The sequence below is a fragment of the Cricetulus griseus genome, chromosome 6, assembly GCF_003668045.3.
Source record: "Cricetulus griseus strain 17A/GY chromosome 6, alternate assembly CriGri-PICRH-1.0, whole genome shotgun sequence".
Classification (NCBI taxonomy): Eukaryota; Metazoa; Chordata; class Mammalia; order Rodentia; family Cricetidae; genus Cricetulus; species Cricetulus griseus.
This window is the reverse complement of record NC_048599.1, coordinates 32583166-32600539: the sequence shown is the minus strand read 5'-3', so window position 1 is coordinate 32600539 and position 17374 is coordinate 32583166. Positions and strand designations below refer to the sequence as shown.

The 17374-nt window shown below is 37.8% G+C and overlaps 1 protein-coding gene across 5 annotated transcripts in view; it reads right to left on the bottom strand.

The window, feature by feature from the left end:
* The window catches only part of Ralgapa2 (Ral GTPase activating protein catalytic subunit alpha 2), a 281098-nt gene that overhangs the window by 168378 nt on the left and 95346 nt on the right, over nucleotides 1-17374 (bottom strand). For 4 of the 5 annotated variants that reach the window (XM_027421594.2, XM_035446793.1, XM_035446791.1 and 1 more), the window contains exons 15-18: nucleotides 16080-16317; nucleotides 13144-13308; nucleotides 4034-4168; nucleotides 1583-1680 (exon numbers count right to left, since the gene is read on the bottom strand). In XM_027421594.2, the coding sequence (XP_027277395.1) occupies nucleotides 1583-1680; nucleotides 4034-4168; nucleotides 13144-13308; nucleotides 16080-16317 (636 nt within the window). Of the gene's footprint in view, nucleotides 1-1582; nucleotides 1681-3468; nucleotides 3583-4033; nucleotides 4169-13143; nucleotides 13309-16079; nucleotides 16318-17374 lie in introns of all 5 variants that reach the window. The other variant, XM_035446794.1, reaches the window with a different exon arrangement.

Below are 17374 nucleotides of genomic sequence, written 5' to 3'. Positions count from 1 at the left end.
GGGGCTAGATCACCTCCTGCATAATCAAGAGACATTTCCAGGTGAATAAATGACTTGAAAGTGTGGAGCACAAGTGAAGCATTTTATAGAATAAAAATAAGGGAATACTTTATCCTTTTGCAGTTACAATGTTTTAATTCCACAAAATTCTACCATAATGGAGAAGATAAGAAAGGAGGATTTGTATTTACCAAAGACACCAGAATGAAAAGCAGTCACACACAGGGAAGATGTCTACTACAAACATAATCAAAATAAAATCAGTACCAGTCACTATTCAGACTATACAAAGGACTAATACAAATAAAAGGAAAAAAAAAAGTAAATGACAAAAGCTATCAACTGGCATTTCACAGATAAACTATAAACAACCAATCAACATGAAAACTTTAAACCTTATTAGTCGTCTAAAAAATTTGAATAAGATACCCCATTTCTGTGCAGCTGACCTGCAAAAATTTCAAAAGTCTGACAACACAAAGTGCTGGTGAGAACTCTTTATATTGCTGATGACAAAGGAGTTACAAGCATTTGAGAATGAGCATTATCTTTCAGAGAAGAACATTCTTTGATTGTATAATTTATTAATTCTATTGCTAGACAGTCACACAAAGAAACATTTGAACATGGAGATCTTGAGGAAAGTCTAAGGAAGTACAAGACTACATTTTTCAGAAAACTAAAATACTAGAAAAAATCTAAATGCCTATCAACAGAAGAATGGAAAAATAAGTGATATATTCATGGTGGAGTATCAGACAGCAGAGAAACTCAAATGAATTAACTACTACATAACACCATTTGGATACTCAACAAACATACAACTGAGTGAACAAAACAACAGTACCTACAGAATATTTTAGAAACTCTAAAAACTAAGTAATATATTGTTTGGAGCTACATATATGTGAATAATAGAATAACATAGCCAATACCATAACACTATAAAGGGAGGCAAAAGGATGGGATTTAAAACAAAACAAAACACGGGTGAAAGCAAAAGAACCAGAAGTGTTCTGGTGCTTGGCAGGAATGGGCAACCAGATCCACATGTGTCTTTCTTAAACACAAAGACACAGGGACTCAACTCTGCTATCTTCCAAAGACATGGGGGCAGGGAAGGATCCTTCTCTTCTATGTCTATGTTTTCTATAAATATACACTAGGTTTTAAAACACAATTAGAGGTTATCTGAAGGAATGAGTTATAGGCCATTTCTTCTTTATGTTTTATATTTGTTTTTTTAAATAAATGCCTTCCTTACAAAATAAAACAAAACCACACCAGATCTTTTGTGTCAAGTAGGGAATCTGAATTGAAGGTTTTACAGGCAAGTACACCTCCTCAAAGTGTACTGAACAACACGAGACCAGCCAGTAAATTCCACTTCATGTCAACTTCCCCAACCCCATTTTTGTATTTTACATAGAAAGCAAATACAGCCTTAAGTAATGTCAAGATTATTTGGACCTATAATCAATCTAAATGAATAAAAATTAAAACTATCATCAATAAATTCATTATCATGGTGTAATTTATGTCTGGTTATAACAACAGAGAGATGTTCTCTTGGAAATCTTACTGTTATTCCTTCATGTTCCCGCTTCACATGTCCTTTACTCTCTTGAACAGACTTGGATTCTGAAGAGCTCAAATTCTGTGAATTTTCTACCTTTTGACCTACAGATAGGGGTAAATGATACAATAAATGTTTTAGAAGGTAAAAAAAGAAGACAGACAAGTAGACAGGCAGACTGGCAGAGGCAGAACAAGTCAGATAAACGATTGTATCCAGATGTCATAGGATACATACATGAATTATGGGTCTGCAATGGCAGCATCTACAAGTCCATTCTACACAGACACCTGACCTATAGCCCACAGATAGCTTCAGCTGGAGCAAATGGAACACTGTTCACTGTGGCTCATAGGCTCACTTAGTGTAAGATGCTTACAGGGGCATACAACACATCACTCGGGGGAGGTGGGTTTGGGGACAGTATCTAACAACAAAGGTCTGCCTGGGTTGGCCTGGGAAGCAACAGGAAAGAAACAACAGGATGGCTCTGTATTGCCTGAATATACAGACCAGCACAAAAAAACAGAAAGTTTCAATGATTTAAAATGGGATACCACTACAGAGCCTACAAAGATGAAAAGAAAAGATCATAGGAGCATCTGAAGAATAATCTGGAGCCAATAAATTTGAAAGAAATTAACAAACCAGTTTCTAGAGAAAAATCAAAACCAAGCTACAAAAGTCAAAGTAGTATTATAGTCCTTTAATTTAAATTTTTTGCTTGGCAAATAATGCATGTTTATCTTATATAGCATGCTGTTTTGAAATTTGCATACATAAACCATCATAGTCAGCATATGTACTAACCACACACACTCACATGGGCAGAGTACTTAAAAATATCCTCTGGGCTGGGCGTAGCAGTGTGGGCCAGTAAGCCAGCTCCCAGAGACTAGGGAGTGGACTGCAAGTTCCAGGCCAACCTGGGCATGGAGACCCTGTCTTAAACAAGCAACGATCTCTTTGCTCTCCAGGAAGGAAGCACACTGCACTGTGCGCTAGATCACTGGAGCTTTTCTTCCCTCAAGTGAAGTTTGTCAAAAATTCAAGAGTATTTGAAAACTTTCTTACAGGAAAACCCCAAGCAACTGGTGGATTCTCCCAAATATTTAAGGGATTTTTTTCCTTCCTTTGTTTCTTCTGATAGTCCTAAGGATTAAACCCAGGGCCTCCTGTATGCTAGTCTACCACAAAGTATATGCCCCTATCCCTAATAAACAACACAAAAGCTTTAAAGAATAGAAAATGTTCAGATAATATATTTTCTCATCTTTATTTTTGTAATAACTTCTTATTTCAAGGGTGTTTCTAAGGAAAATTTTCCCTCCTCATTTGCTAACCCCAATATTAGAAGACACAGGATAACCTGTTGACCAACAAAGCAGGTTGTTTTCTGACTGATTGATGAACTAAAGCCAGTATTACTGACACTGTACACACTGAAGCATGCTTTTCCACTAAGATACACTACTCTCTGCAGCTTCAGTAACAACTGATTCCCTCCTCACCTTCCACACTGGTTGCTGCTGAAAACTAGACAAACCCAAAGTGTGCTGGGGAAGGTTCTTTTCAACCACAGTACTAAGTCTGCAGGCTGTGAATAAACATTCACACACAGCTGGTCAGCTTATATTCCCATTTCAGCACTCCAGCTCTTCCCACAGCCTGACCCTCACTGCTTCTCATGTTTCTACTGCCTTCTGAGTTATCTTCTTCACTTTGGGAACTCTCTGACCCTCCTACACCAGTCACTTGAGACTCCTCTCTAGTTCCCAGTCATGCCAAACTGTAGGAGTATAGATGTGTATGTATTAGATAAACATACTAAATAGCAAAAAAGGTTCACTTGCAGAAGTCACATTTTTACAGTCAAATTAAAAAGTAAATACCTGGGCTGGGGAGATGGCTCAATGGTAAAGTGCCTGCTGTGCAAGCATAAGGACCTGAGTTCAGATCCCCAGAGGCCATGTAAAAAGCTGGTTGAGGCAGCATGGGGCTGTAACCTGGGGCAGAGCAGAGGGAGACAAGAAGCTCCTTAGAGCTTATGGGTAAGCTTTCAGATCAGCAAAAAGATCTGTTTCAAAATAAATAAATAAATAAATAAAAATGGGTTGAGGGCCATCAAGGAAAGAATTCAGGTCAACCTCTGGCCTCCAGACATATGCACATATACACATTCATACTAACAACACATACTACAACATGCAACACCCCTTTCTTTGAAATAGGTATTTAGAATAAATGTAATAAGCAACACTGCCTGCAGCTTACCCCCATCTCAAGCCCAAGTCTATGGCTTTGTACTAATAACTCAGGACTTAGCCAGCCCCAGGGTAATTAATTAATCCTTGTACCTAGGAGCCAGAGGCAGGAGGAAATTTTCAAGTTCGAGGCCAGCTTAGTCAACAAACTGAGTTCCAGTCAAACAAACAAACAACTGAAGATTCCTCATACCTTGAGAAGAATCTGAGCAGAAAGGCTCAGTGATGTCAGAGGTGCTGCTGCTGCGGGGGACCTGCTGCTGTCCCACCACAAGATACTCAGAGTCAGCTGCAAGTGTGCTCTCCGCCTGCTGGAGTTCCTCCACTTCTGAAAGCATTAACACAAAACACACAGGACTGTAGCTGTAGACTTTTAAAAAACATCTCATACTTAACTGATTTAAAACATTAAGCTTCAGATTTTTCTTTTTTTAGAAAGCAGACTGCAGTAGATAATCTGCATGCATGCCATCAAGCTTCCTATGTTTATTAACACTAACATTCCACTCCACAATACATTTTTTCTTAAGTTCCAATTAGCCTTTTGTTTCCCAGATGAAGGAAAGAGGCCAGGGAAGAAAACCACAATAATGGTCAGTAACCCTGAATCCTTTGAAATTTCCTAGCAGGAAGGAAAGACTCAACCATGTAGGATATGCATTGACAGATACATAATATTTGAGGAGAGCACAGGTGGTATCCCCCAACATTAAAAAACTAAAGATGAAAGGAAACAAGAATTCTAACTGTACTTCCCCTTCTAATAGGTAATGCACAACTGCACAATAAAATGCTGAACTAGTCACTAAGCACAAAAATGATCCACATGGAATAAAATTGAAAAGCAAAGATGATTGAGCGCTCAAAACCAGATAATTTTGCTAATATTTACATCCTCTATTCCCCTAGAGAATGGACTCTCTCCTAGCTTATTTCTAAAGTGCGCAGTTCATTTTAATCTTTTAGGACCAGTCACAGCACCCCACCCCCTCCCTCTAGACATGTAGTCTCAGGATTACATCATCTTTTGCCTAGGTCATCAGAACAGCCTACTATGTAGTTACTGTCTCCTCCTTTTTGCAATTCCCTACATGGCTACCAGCGAGGCTCCTCTAAAATGAAGGTGTAACTGTGTCTGCCATCAGTCCCCCTGGCCTGTCTCAGCCCTACAACACAAGGTCGATCCCAATCATCATGCAAGAGCTACCACTCTCCTTGGTCTCAGCAATACTGATCCTCTTGGCTCCTGGGCTCTCTTCCTTCTGTTCTTCACTCCCCTCTGCTAATCTCCAGCCCTGTCCCCATGCTACTCCAAGCACATACAGCTAGAGATCTTGCTTTGCATTCTGCATGCAATGCCACTGGTAATTCCACACTAGACTCCAAACTCACTGATGTTGTCATAAAACTTCATATCTCCATATGCATGTCACCATATTTTCCAAAAATAAAAAATCTAATCAGTGAAAGTTATACTACTTTTAAAAAGACAGTTCTCAAAACTCAGCCTATAACATCTAAACTAGCTATGTCACTGGCTCCTCACCTGGAATGGAGATTCACTGCCAATGAAGTCCTCCCATCTGCACATAAACCCAGTAAAAGCTCACTCCAGCTAAGGAGATGTGTGTACCCAGAATGACTACGAGTTTAATACATGGGACTTCCACAGAGGGTTGCTGTTTTGCTTTTCTCTACCTAAATGAAAATTACATTTCCTACTATACTAGCACAATTACAAGGCTCAAAACTATGAGATTTGGGTGAGTCTTAACTATGAATCGAAGTTCCACTGTCTTAGACCACAGTTTAAAGATGGATGCTAATAGGAACCTGAGCACAGACAGAAGATTTTTTTCCTCTTTCCCAGGTCATCTCTGCCTAGTGCTTCTCTGGAGCAGCAAGAACTGTTCATTTTACCATAGGGAACACACAAGGCACATGTGCACATTTTTACATGTGCACATTTTTAGTATACTTACATCCAAAAGTAAAGACTATGCTGTTTAGTAGCAAGCCCCTCGAGACTATGGGACAAGCCCTTCCTTCCAGTTACCTTCTTATTCTAATTTTACAAGATGGCGAAATGAAGATACTGTATTTGTCACTCCTGTATCAGTAGAGGGAGCCCAAGAGCTTCCTAACTATCTGAAAAATAACTGGCCAGTGCCCATTTTTGTGGACAGAGGGAAGAGGGTTTTTTTTTTTTTTTCCTCTGAAGCCTGGTGCCAAGAACTGGTGGATGCCAGTTTCTGGGTTCTGAGCAGAAGTAAATAAGAGCTGAGCCAACCCTGGCAATGTCTTTCTAAAGATAAAGAACATCGCCATCTGGCGGGATGCAACACAGCCACAGCACCATGGGTTCCAAATTAAAGTGTCCCCACTGGTCCTCAACACAGCAGACTCAGACGGAGGATGAGGAGCCTGCTACCACCAGCTGTCTGCCTTCCCAGCAGGCGGGCCTAATACATCTTTTAAGGCTTTGTTTTTGCAAAACTGTTAAGAGGGACTTCTCAGATGGACAAAATCCAAGCCTGTAGAAAGAAATGGAAATGACAGGGATGAAGAATGGGAAACTAGAGTAGAAGGAAGAAGACAACCTCATATCTTCTTGTTCTGTTAGGATCTACTCTTGGAATTGACTACCAATTGAGAAAATGCATAAAAAAGAATTTTCTATTGTTCTTATGTCATAATATAAATCCAAATTGCCGATTTGAAGGTGTACATTTCATGAACTTTTGTGTGTGCCACATTATCAGTATTCAACAAGAGCTCTATACAAATGGATAAGAGAATGACACCTGAACACCCTTTCCTTCCTAATGGTTCTTGGGCTCCCTCTGCTGGCATGTTGTTGTTGAAGGAAGCATATTGGGCTAAGGTTGCTCTCATTCTACTGTGTCCTGTTGAGTTGCTCTTTTGTAACTAATGAAAAGGATTTTAACACTGATATAAAATGTAAAGACACAGGATTGCCTGTCAGTCAGAAGAGGAACATCTGAGTTATATAACAAATGTGCAATAAATCTCAGATTTGATGCATCCTGCTTTGAATGCCACACAATTTCTTTTTGAATCACTTTGAAGAGTTGAATTCTGCCCCATATTCATTTATCCTCTGTGAAGTCCAATAACATCCGATTTAAAAGCATTAACTTCCCTGTCTCTTGAGGGTGTAGTTACTCAACACTATTACTAACCCAATGATTATGAAAGCTCCATTTAAAACATCAGCAAAATGATCATAAGGATTCATTTCTCTTACCCCCACAAAGAGTCAGCATGACTGAACTAAATGTGTAAGCTCTTTAGTTAACTTCTATTTTCTCCAGATGTCTGTCTACTTTTTACTCACTCTTTAATTGCAGACTTCCTTATTCCATCTTATTAAATGTAGCAAGGCTCTGTCTCCAATAAGCAAAACACTATGTTCCATTTTTCCCCCATACAAGGCTGCACAAGCAAAATTAGAATGTCAAGCCCTAGTTTTAAAAATACAATCATGATGCCACCTTGACCTTCTAAAAGCTCAGGAGCTGTTATACACTTCACACCTTAGATGTTCACAAAGTCAAGCTTACAAGTAAGTTAGTCCTGGTCCTAACAAGAAACACTTCCATGGAGCATATGAACAAGACACAGAAGCAGCTAAGGAAGGCCTGCCCTTAAGCCCCATGAGGTAAGATAAGGGAAGACAGTCAATCTGCTAGTTATAATAACCATTACAATACTCCCAAAAGAAAAAGAAAAATCTACCCTTGCATAGTATGAAAGTGCTACACACTGATAATTGTCCCAACAAAGAAATCAGTCAACATTGTAAGACAGCTGAGAGGGATTGTTCTCATGAAAGAGACAGGGACTCCCCATCTGGCATGCCTACCTCCCAGGTAAATGTTTTTTCTTAGTGCAGCTACTCAGATTAACGGAAGCATGTGGATTTGACTTTCCCCAAATTCAAATACCGTTGCTTCTTGCACCTCCAAATGTGCTGCCACTGCTTCTATTATTACAATTTTGGTGGGTTGACAACTCACTCAGTTTAGAGACCAAAACAGGGACTACTACCATCAATAAAAACAAAATTAGCAACCACTGAAACAGTAAAACAAAAGGCAAAGCAAAAAACAAAACAAAACAAAACAAAACAAAATACCTCAACTTGTGGCCAGAAAGGAAAATTTAAGGAGCCTGCTTGACATTTAGCTGGTTTAGCAGGAAATACCCATCCACTCAGATGTAGATTAGAACCCAACCTCAATGCTGCAAATTGCCAACCAGGAAGAATACATATTCCTAAAGCTGGTAGACACTTCCCTTGGCCTAGTCTACTGAAAGGACAGTCACAAAGGACAACGGTATCATTCTAACTAGTAAAGGACAACTGGAGTCAGACTGAGAAGGCACTCCTTACTGTAGCTGTCAGATGAAATGGCAGCAGCAGTTTGTCCTCAGAGTCACCCTGCTACAAAACCAGGAGTGAAGATGGCATAGACAGGGAAATGTGGACGTAGTCCAGCCTGCTCCACTTTACAGTGCTACAGACTTTGCTGTATTTGCATGACTGGTATCTGAGGCTTGGCCATCTTCTGGTGTGGGCTGGTCTCAGCAAAGTATTTAGCAGCATCTGTCTTCTACCCACTAAATGCCAATAGCACCATCTTACTGTGACAACCAAAAATGTCTCCAGATGTTGCCAAATCATCCTTGGTTGACAGTTATGGCAGAAAATCACTCAACTTCTGCTGGAGCCATGTACACACACATAAGGAACAAGAATTTGAGTAAGTCAAAATATAGCCCTGAATAAGAACAAAACTTTGAAAAATGAAGCTACGAATAGGAAGGAACTTTTCTGAGAATATACTCCAGAAAAACTAGTGAGAAAACCTAGGCAAAACAGTATGGAAATAAAATAGACTGTGAAATAAAACTTTTCACATTAAAAGATTTCTTTTTGGTGTCAATAAGCCAAATATATAGCAAATTCTTTTAAAGATCTCATTAATTACTTCTAAGAAGTAACATTTTCTGGAAAATCTAATCTTGCATTTACTATTCAAACAGGAACTTAACTGGTGGTGCCCTTTCCAATGCCATTCTCACTGTTTTACCATTCTGTGTTCACTAAAGAGTTTTCTAAGCAACATTATCTCCCCCACTCTCAATTAACACTAACTCTTCCCTCATGGTATTTTACTTGCGCTTTGATTTTGCTTTGCCAAACTACAATAGCGCTACAGCGTTTGTGCTACAGAAATTGTAATCAGGTTATCTCCAACATTTTAAAAAGAACCTAATCTATGTGTCAGAACTCAAAATGTAAAAGGAATACAAAAAAAATTCCCTCTTAATTAAGAAGATCTAGTTTAACTTAAAATGACTACAAAGATCTTTTGGTAGATATAATGATTCACTACAGAAAGTAAATTCCTTTTGAGAAGTGCCTAAGGAAAATCCTGAGAAAACTAGCTTCGGGTACTAGGATATCTCCCTTTATAACTTGCATGGGGTAATTATACACAGTGATAGTACACAGTGTGGCATCTTGATGCATGGACAGTGTGGGCAACGTGATGTCAGACCAGGATAACTAGTCTATCTATCACTCTCACCACTGATTTGACAAGTTCATTCAAGAACCCTACCCTGGATATGTCAAGATATACAATGGATTATTATTAACTATATTTACCTTACTGTGCTAGGTACTATAATATCATGAGAAAAAACACATACACACACATGAACTAAATTCAGTTTCAACTCGCTGAAGTCTAAGGACAAAAATGTTTTGGAAATTAGCACTGTTTAGCTTTTTTCTTGTTGTGTTTTAACTAAAACCTCAATTATCATCATGAATCTGATAACCAGGAGGATTATAGAATTTTTGACTACCCAGTTGCTACTAAACATGAACTACACACACACACACACACAAAAAAAAAAAATCAATATTCTTTGAAATTTAATACAAGTGAACTGGGCAGCTTCCTGAGTGTGACTGGGGGAGTTGGGGCAGGAGAGAGAAGCCTGGGGACATGGATGGACACACAAGACAGCATTACAGTACCTGACAGCCTGTGAGAACAAGAAGAGTAAGAGAGACCAGGGAAGAGAGCGCTCACGGTATGGAGAAGGAGCGGGACGCTTTTAGTGGCAGGCAAAGGCTCAGAGAGGTGGACACAGTTGCTGATAGACTGGCTTCGCTTAGCTTCCAGGAGAGATAAAGTAACATTACATCAGAGCACAGAGAGACCTTTAACCACTTCTAAGTTCTTATGGTGCTGCAATTCCTTTAAACATTTAAAGGAAGCCATCTTAAGCTTCAAAAGAAGTCAGAAAATCACAGTACTTAATCACAGTCTCTAAATACAGCCAACTTTCAGCCAAGCACTGATGACTTGGAATGGTCACTCCACACAAAGAACTTGTTTCATTTGGGAATGCTTCATGCATTACCCTTCATTTTGCTGCTGTATATCAGAGTGTATCTTAATGATGTCTGGGTTGCTTGCTCAAGCACATCCCATTATTACATTATTAGTTCATTATTATCTCTTCCTATAGGATACACATACAAAGACCACAGTGAAAAAAAGAAAATCTGGTCTAAGACAAGAAATTTTCCATTAAGTAATAAATAATTCAGAAATTGAATCACTGAGAGCTGACTGTATTTAAAATCTACCCACTTAGTGAACTAAATGCCCCAGAAGTTTGTGAATATATGAAGCAGATATTTTATTAGATATCCATGAAAACTATCTTTTTATGTCATGCTTCACATTTAGTAAAGTCAATGTTTCTCAGTATCAACTTTTGATTTCTTCATACATTGTTGGTTAAATTAAACATTTAATAAAACAAACACAGAAAGAGAACATGCTTCAAGTTAATAAAATCAGTGCTACACTTAAAATCAAATGCAAAGGATTATTTGCCATGTTATTGTATGTACCTTTGCTAATTATACGTGCAACAAAACTATACACAATGGTGACACATTTGCAAAAACTGAAACAAACTTTTTACTTTATTGCCTCTTCCCCTATCCCTTGTTATCAGCATTTCCAGCAATGAGATGATTATATAACTCATGTGTGTAAGAGAACATGTAAAGGACAACAACCATGTAAATGTCAAAGAGTAAAATATTTGGTTGTTTATCTCAGTATATGGCCAACATTTTATTTGAGTACTGTTTAAAGAGCTTTCCTTTTATAAATCAGATGATATTGCATTTTTCCAAAATGAATCACCATGCATTTTGAAGACAGGGAAATACTGGCTGTCTTATATGGTAATTAAGACACACTTTGATCACTCTCAGAGTTTAGAAATCTGAATTTTTCACCATCATTGACACACAGGGCCAGAGTTCTCTTTCCATGCCAGGCCACTTCTGTTACACTCTGATTTCTCTGGTATCACCATCAGTGACAGCTTCTTTAGCTAACTGAAATCTGTGTGGTGAGTTATTATATGATTATCTTAACTGCTCTTAATGAGATTAAAGAAACAAAGCTACTTTTGAGTGGCTAGCCCATAATAATTACTGCAATTGCTACTAACTCCTCCGAAGAACAATGAGAACCGTGTCACTGAACTTCTGCACTCACGGAAACTCCTTCTACACACTCAAAACTACACGGAAAACATTCTGGGCTTAGTTAAAAAGTAGGAAAATAAAACTAAGTAAAATTACCCATGTATATTGTCAAACAGTCTTATTAAACAAGATATACAAAAATCTTTAATGACCATTAATAGATAACAATTGATCCACAAAATCTAGCATTTTAAAAGATATAAAAGACAATAGGAAATGCATATATATGCATGCATACATGTGTATATATAAAGCATAAAGATAATAATAGACTTGTGTAATTGGTAGTCTTCACTACCTTTCAAGAATAAAACAGTTAATTCTATAAAAGCCAACCTTACAGTTTTAAAGTACATATTCCACAAGTATCTTTACAAAGCCTTTGAAAAAGGTTTGTTCAATGTCACATGGCCCTTCAAATACTTGAGAGCATTTTTAAACATAGCCTGCCTTTCCTGAGTGTTTTCTAACGCATGCTGGTGCTTCTACTATATAGCTGGTTTAAAACACCTGGTAGAAAATAAGATTTGTTGTGTCACATGGAACAGGTATGTATTTGCTACTGATCAGCATGTATGAATAAAATGCAGTGTTTCTGGATTAGTGCTTATACTTGGAATTCGAGGGTGGCGAAGGCAGCATAAGTTTGCACAGCTTGGGAAGGATAGTGCCTTTGCCACACACTTGTGATCTTTTCCACTGAAAGGGAAGACAGTAGGGAAGACCATAGGAGTTGAACTGAGACAGGAAATCAGTGGGCATCCTCAGTGCTGAATGTTTTTTGAAACTGGGTTTCTTTTGGGGAGACAGAAATATAAATAAATAAATAAATTGAATAGAATAGGTGGTACAGACAAATAAAAAGAGAATTATAGTAAATGCTAAGGCATAAAGAATGTGGAAGTTATAGGCAGGGAACAATATCCTTAGTTGGAACCATCAACAGAATGCTAAACCATCTATATTAAGATTTTAACAAACATGAACAAAAAATGTTAAATCTAACAAATATTTGTTTTATGGCCTGAGGATCTTATTTATGCTTTTCTGAAGCTGTGGACTATCAACTCTAATTGCATGGTACTGCTGATAAGAGAAACTGTAAGAAACTGAGATAAGGCTGTTTCAATTCTAAATCAGAGCCCAAAGATGGGTGAGAACCTTATTGTCTTCATTCTAAAGACAAGCTTCCTTTTTAAAGATTTGTGTCTTGCCATAGTCAAATGTAACAAAGCTATCTGGTCATCTATGGGTTCTCAATCAAGTAATAGTGCTAATTCAAATAGGCTGTAAAAGCACCATCTATAGGCACAGGAAGCTCAATGTTTTTCAAGAAGTAAAAAATGAGAACGTCTCCATTCATTCCTAAAACCACGTGTCACCTCCTTTTCTTTGCTAGAACCAGTTATCACAAAACTCTAAAAGGAACACTGACTAGCAATGACATCACTGAGGCTAAAGGTGCCTTTATCATGTTCCTTTTCACAGTAGAGACTTTAGAAATAAATAATAAAACCTGTGACTTGAGAATTAACCAGAACAGAAAGTTTAAAAGATATTGACAGATTTCATTTAATAAATGGTCTAATATCTAAATTCTGAGTAGAACTTTAAAATATTCCTTTATTCCTATAAATTCGTTTAAATAGCAATTACATTTGTTAGATGATATTTAAACAAATATTTACCAGTTGCTTTTTGGCGAACAATATTTCTTGCCTTCTCAACTCCTGGTGCTCCAGATGTGGTAGCACTTCTGAATCTCATTGGCTCAGTCACATCTGGATGGCTACGCCAGCTGAGAGAAAAGGATCTACCAACAGAGGTCCCTTTTTGGGAATCTAGAACACAACCTGATAAAGAGTAAGATGAAAAACATAATTTAAAAGCTGAATTTGTTACTCATTTTACTGCCTAGGCTGTTCAGCAAATGGCAAACATACAATTGCATATTAACAGCAGTCAAGAAATGGCCTATGTACAACACTGCACCAGAAGATTCAACACTTCCTTATGTTGCAATTTAGGAAGATATGTCTATGACCTCAAAATACTTGCTACCAAAGGATTTTTAATTTCCAGCAGTTCAATGAAAATTGTATCATCACAGTATTTACTTCAACATGCAAGGTATACATTAACCAATCTTTCTCAGTGTAAGAACAATGTCCAAAGGTATTTTAAAAGCCATTACTTATAGGCCAAAAGCTTTAAAGTACCGATGTTAAACTGGTACTGGCTTCTGAAGACTCTAACCCAGTTATAAATCCTACACAAACCCATGAACTGTAATGTAGATGTGGTCAAATGTGTAAGTTGATGAAAATCTATAAATAATTTTAAAATCTTATTTTAGAAAAGTTTCAAAATGATGTAACAGTGTGATCTGAGATTTGACTTCTATTTTCTCATAGTGTTCTGGTCAATTATTTCAAAGACCCAAAAGAAATACAGAAGAAAAAAGAGTAAGACATTTTGGAGATTTTTTTTTTTTTTTTTTTTTTTGCTCAGGAATAATGTAGGCAATGGATACAACTTGTGGCCATGTTTTCACATCAAGTTTCCTTGGTGTTTATTTTTTGTTTTCAACAATTTAGTGCTTAGGCCTATATCTGTATAATAAATTTTAAATCAGCTTTTAGAATAAGGCAGAATAAATTAAGATGTTTGTCATGGTCATTATTTAAAGAATTTGTTGTATCTCTCTGGAAAACAGCACTTTTGAAGTTGTTTACTTCCCAATGATAATTTATCTCTTCGAAAGACTGTGTTTATATACCAGGTAGGAAGAAAGACCTTTAAGATACAATGTATGTATGCACACATGCGTGGGTACGTGTGTTTGTGTGTTTAAACACCTTCAGGGGGCAAGAAACACACTTATTTTGAAAGAGTAAGCCACATCTTCTATCTCAGCTCTTTCTTCCTCATCAGGATAAAACCCTCCTCTAGACTGAGAAACACTGTTTTAGGTAGCCAGCCTCCTGCAGAAGTATCTTGATATTCCCAGGCCCTGGTTCACACAGAAACATAGACATGCAAGAAAGAACCAGAAGAGAGTAAGGACCTCTAGACTAGTGTGTATTTTTTTTTTTTAAAGATTCCTGTTCAGCTTCAACTGTAGAGAAAAAAAAAAAAAGACCTGTTTTTAAAGCTATGCTTGAAAGTTACTTCACTGTATAGTCTAAATCTAAACTGAGATTAAGCCATTCTATTGGAATGCTATGAACATAAGCATTTTGCTTTGGCTTTTAGCTGCTTGGTTGTACTAACTGGGGCTTTGGCAAACCATTCTCAGGCTGCAATGAATACATCATAAGCCAACTCCTAGCCCATGTATATAGTTAACTCATCACTAGAATTGGTTCACATCTCCCTGTATCCATATCCTTTGTTCTCACTGACTCTGGACTTCACCACACTTTGGTGGTAAAACTAAAGAAGTGAAACCTGAAAAATTTACTTCTGTAATGTTATATTAACAACCATGTGCCAACCTGCTGGATGATGAAACATGTAGTCCAGTCACAATCACTGCTCTGGCTGACAGTCAGTCAGAGTCTACAAGCAGAGCAGTCTAAGTGGTCACAGCACAGAGTGAATCAAATGAAAATGAGAATTAGCACTGACCAGAGTGTGCAACCCAAGTTACCAGCTCACAAAATCATGGTCTAAATAAACAGTTACTATGTTAAGCTACTAAGTTTTGGGGTGATAATCTATAGGTTATTACTAAAACATAATCTGCTGTAGCTTGACAAAGCTTTGAAGGAAAGATGCTGTCTAGGTCTTGGAACCAAGAGGAGTTCCTTCTCACCCAAGGAAACATTATTTTTAACTTCTGTATCTTATGATTGTTTGATAAAACCCTGAGAACATCAAGGTCAAATCCAAAGTCATCTCTACCTATTTCCCCAGCAAGCCAATGAGCTCCATAGCATGTGTTCTGGCATTTAACCATACCTGCAGTTCCTTCCAACTATGTCCTATTTCCCTTTCCATTTAATAAGTACCATATGCATTTGAATGGCTGGAATAGACAAGTTAACTCAAGTACCACAGTCCTTAGGAACTGTAGTAAAGACAAGGAGACACCAACTGTCATCTCCAACAAAAACTCCCTTTGTTTTACAACTCAAAATTATTACTTTTACTTCCTTAGGTCTGAAAACAGCTTTACCTAGAAGTACAATAAAGCCAAAATAGCTCCCATCTCAAGCACTTGGAATTCCTCCATAATTTCTAAGGAGGCAGCAGCACAAATCTTAGCAGTGTAGCATCTGGGCTGGACTTGACTGGCTTTGATGTCAATTACTATAAAGTCTTTGTATTTTGTGTTTTCTGTCTGTGACACAGATCTATGTAAAAGAGCTATCATAAAGATGGAGTCCATGTTACTCCTGTTATCAGTACTTCTCTCTCATTTTTCTTCTTCCACGTTCTCTTTACATAGTCACCAGTTTCATTAAGGGAATAAATAGGAGACATAATCTAAGGGCTAGTATTTAAAAACACTGTGCAGCTGGTTCAGCTCATTATGAAACACAATGCATCAACAGTGTAGATGTACAAATAAACACTCCTTTCACCCCACACCACTGCTATCCTGGATGAGTAAAAATACCTTTGCCACGTTGTTTCTTCTCCTTTTGTTCACTTAATTTATCTAGAGGTAGGTTTGTCATCTCAACTCCATACACAGTTCTTGCAAGCACAGCTGTCAAAGAGTCCATGATGTTGGACCACTCGGTGATGAGTTCCTCCCATTCTGTGAGGGATGACAGCACACCTAGAAAGTCATCCCAAAGCTCCCGAGAAATGTACACACAGAGGTTTGCTCGGATCCAAGCCACGATAAGTGTCTGAAACCAACAAAATGCATGATTTTTAACAACAACAACAAAAAGTTAACATTGTTTTTATTGTTGTTCTTACTTTTGACCAATTGTAACCAGGATTTCAATTATGGTAAGATGAGTTAGTTGAGGAAATACTATTCAAAAGTGCATGGCTAGTGCTGCTGATATTGCTAAGAATATAAAACCCTCTATCCAGTGGCTACTCAGCTTCAGGCTATTGGCAAACATCTTTCTCTATGTGTGATCTTCTAAACCCAAGTGCTACATGACTTTGAGCATGGGCTTGTTGCAGAATTCAAAGACAAAGCATTAGATGAGACACCCTTTAACCTCAGCCCATGAGATCTGGGTAAACGATCACCAGGAATTTACCCAGCTTCACCTCCATGTGCACAAAAGGCATTCCTACTCCAATTCTGGGTTCCTTCTCAAAACCTTGTGCTTCTATTAAGCCAAACTATCCTTAACTACATGCTATAATTCTTCCTCATCTTAAAAATCAACACACTTGCCAGGTGGGGGTGGCACACCCTTTAATCCCAGCACTCAGGAAGCAGAGCCAGCCTGGTCTACAAGCTACACAGAGAAACCTTGTCTCAAAAAAAAAAAAAAAAAAAAATCAACACACTCTCCTTGAAGTAGATTTCCCCTCTGGTTACAGCCTTTTCCACACTTCTGTCAAAGTCAAACTTTTCTACTTCCTCCTTTCCCAGCCAATTGACTCTGGATTTTTCCTTCTGACAGCTCTCTACTTCCTGCCTGGGTTTATCCACTTCTATGGTTCCATTACCATCTTACTGCTGTATATTCTTTTGTCTTCATGTCCAGCATAGATCCCTTTGCTGGCTTCCGGGTTATCCACCTGCTTTACAGAGAACAACCCAAAGGCACTTGCAGCCCATCATCACAAAAAGAAGTCAATTTCTGTTTACTAATCTTTGATCTAATATTGGGTCAATTTTATTATTAGGTCAATATATTCTATTATATGAAGATTATTAATTTACTGCTTTCTGGTAATGGCCTTGAACTTTCGAAAATATGAATTTAAAATTTATAG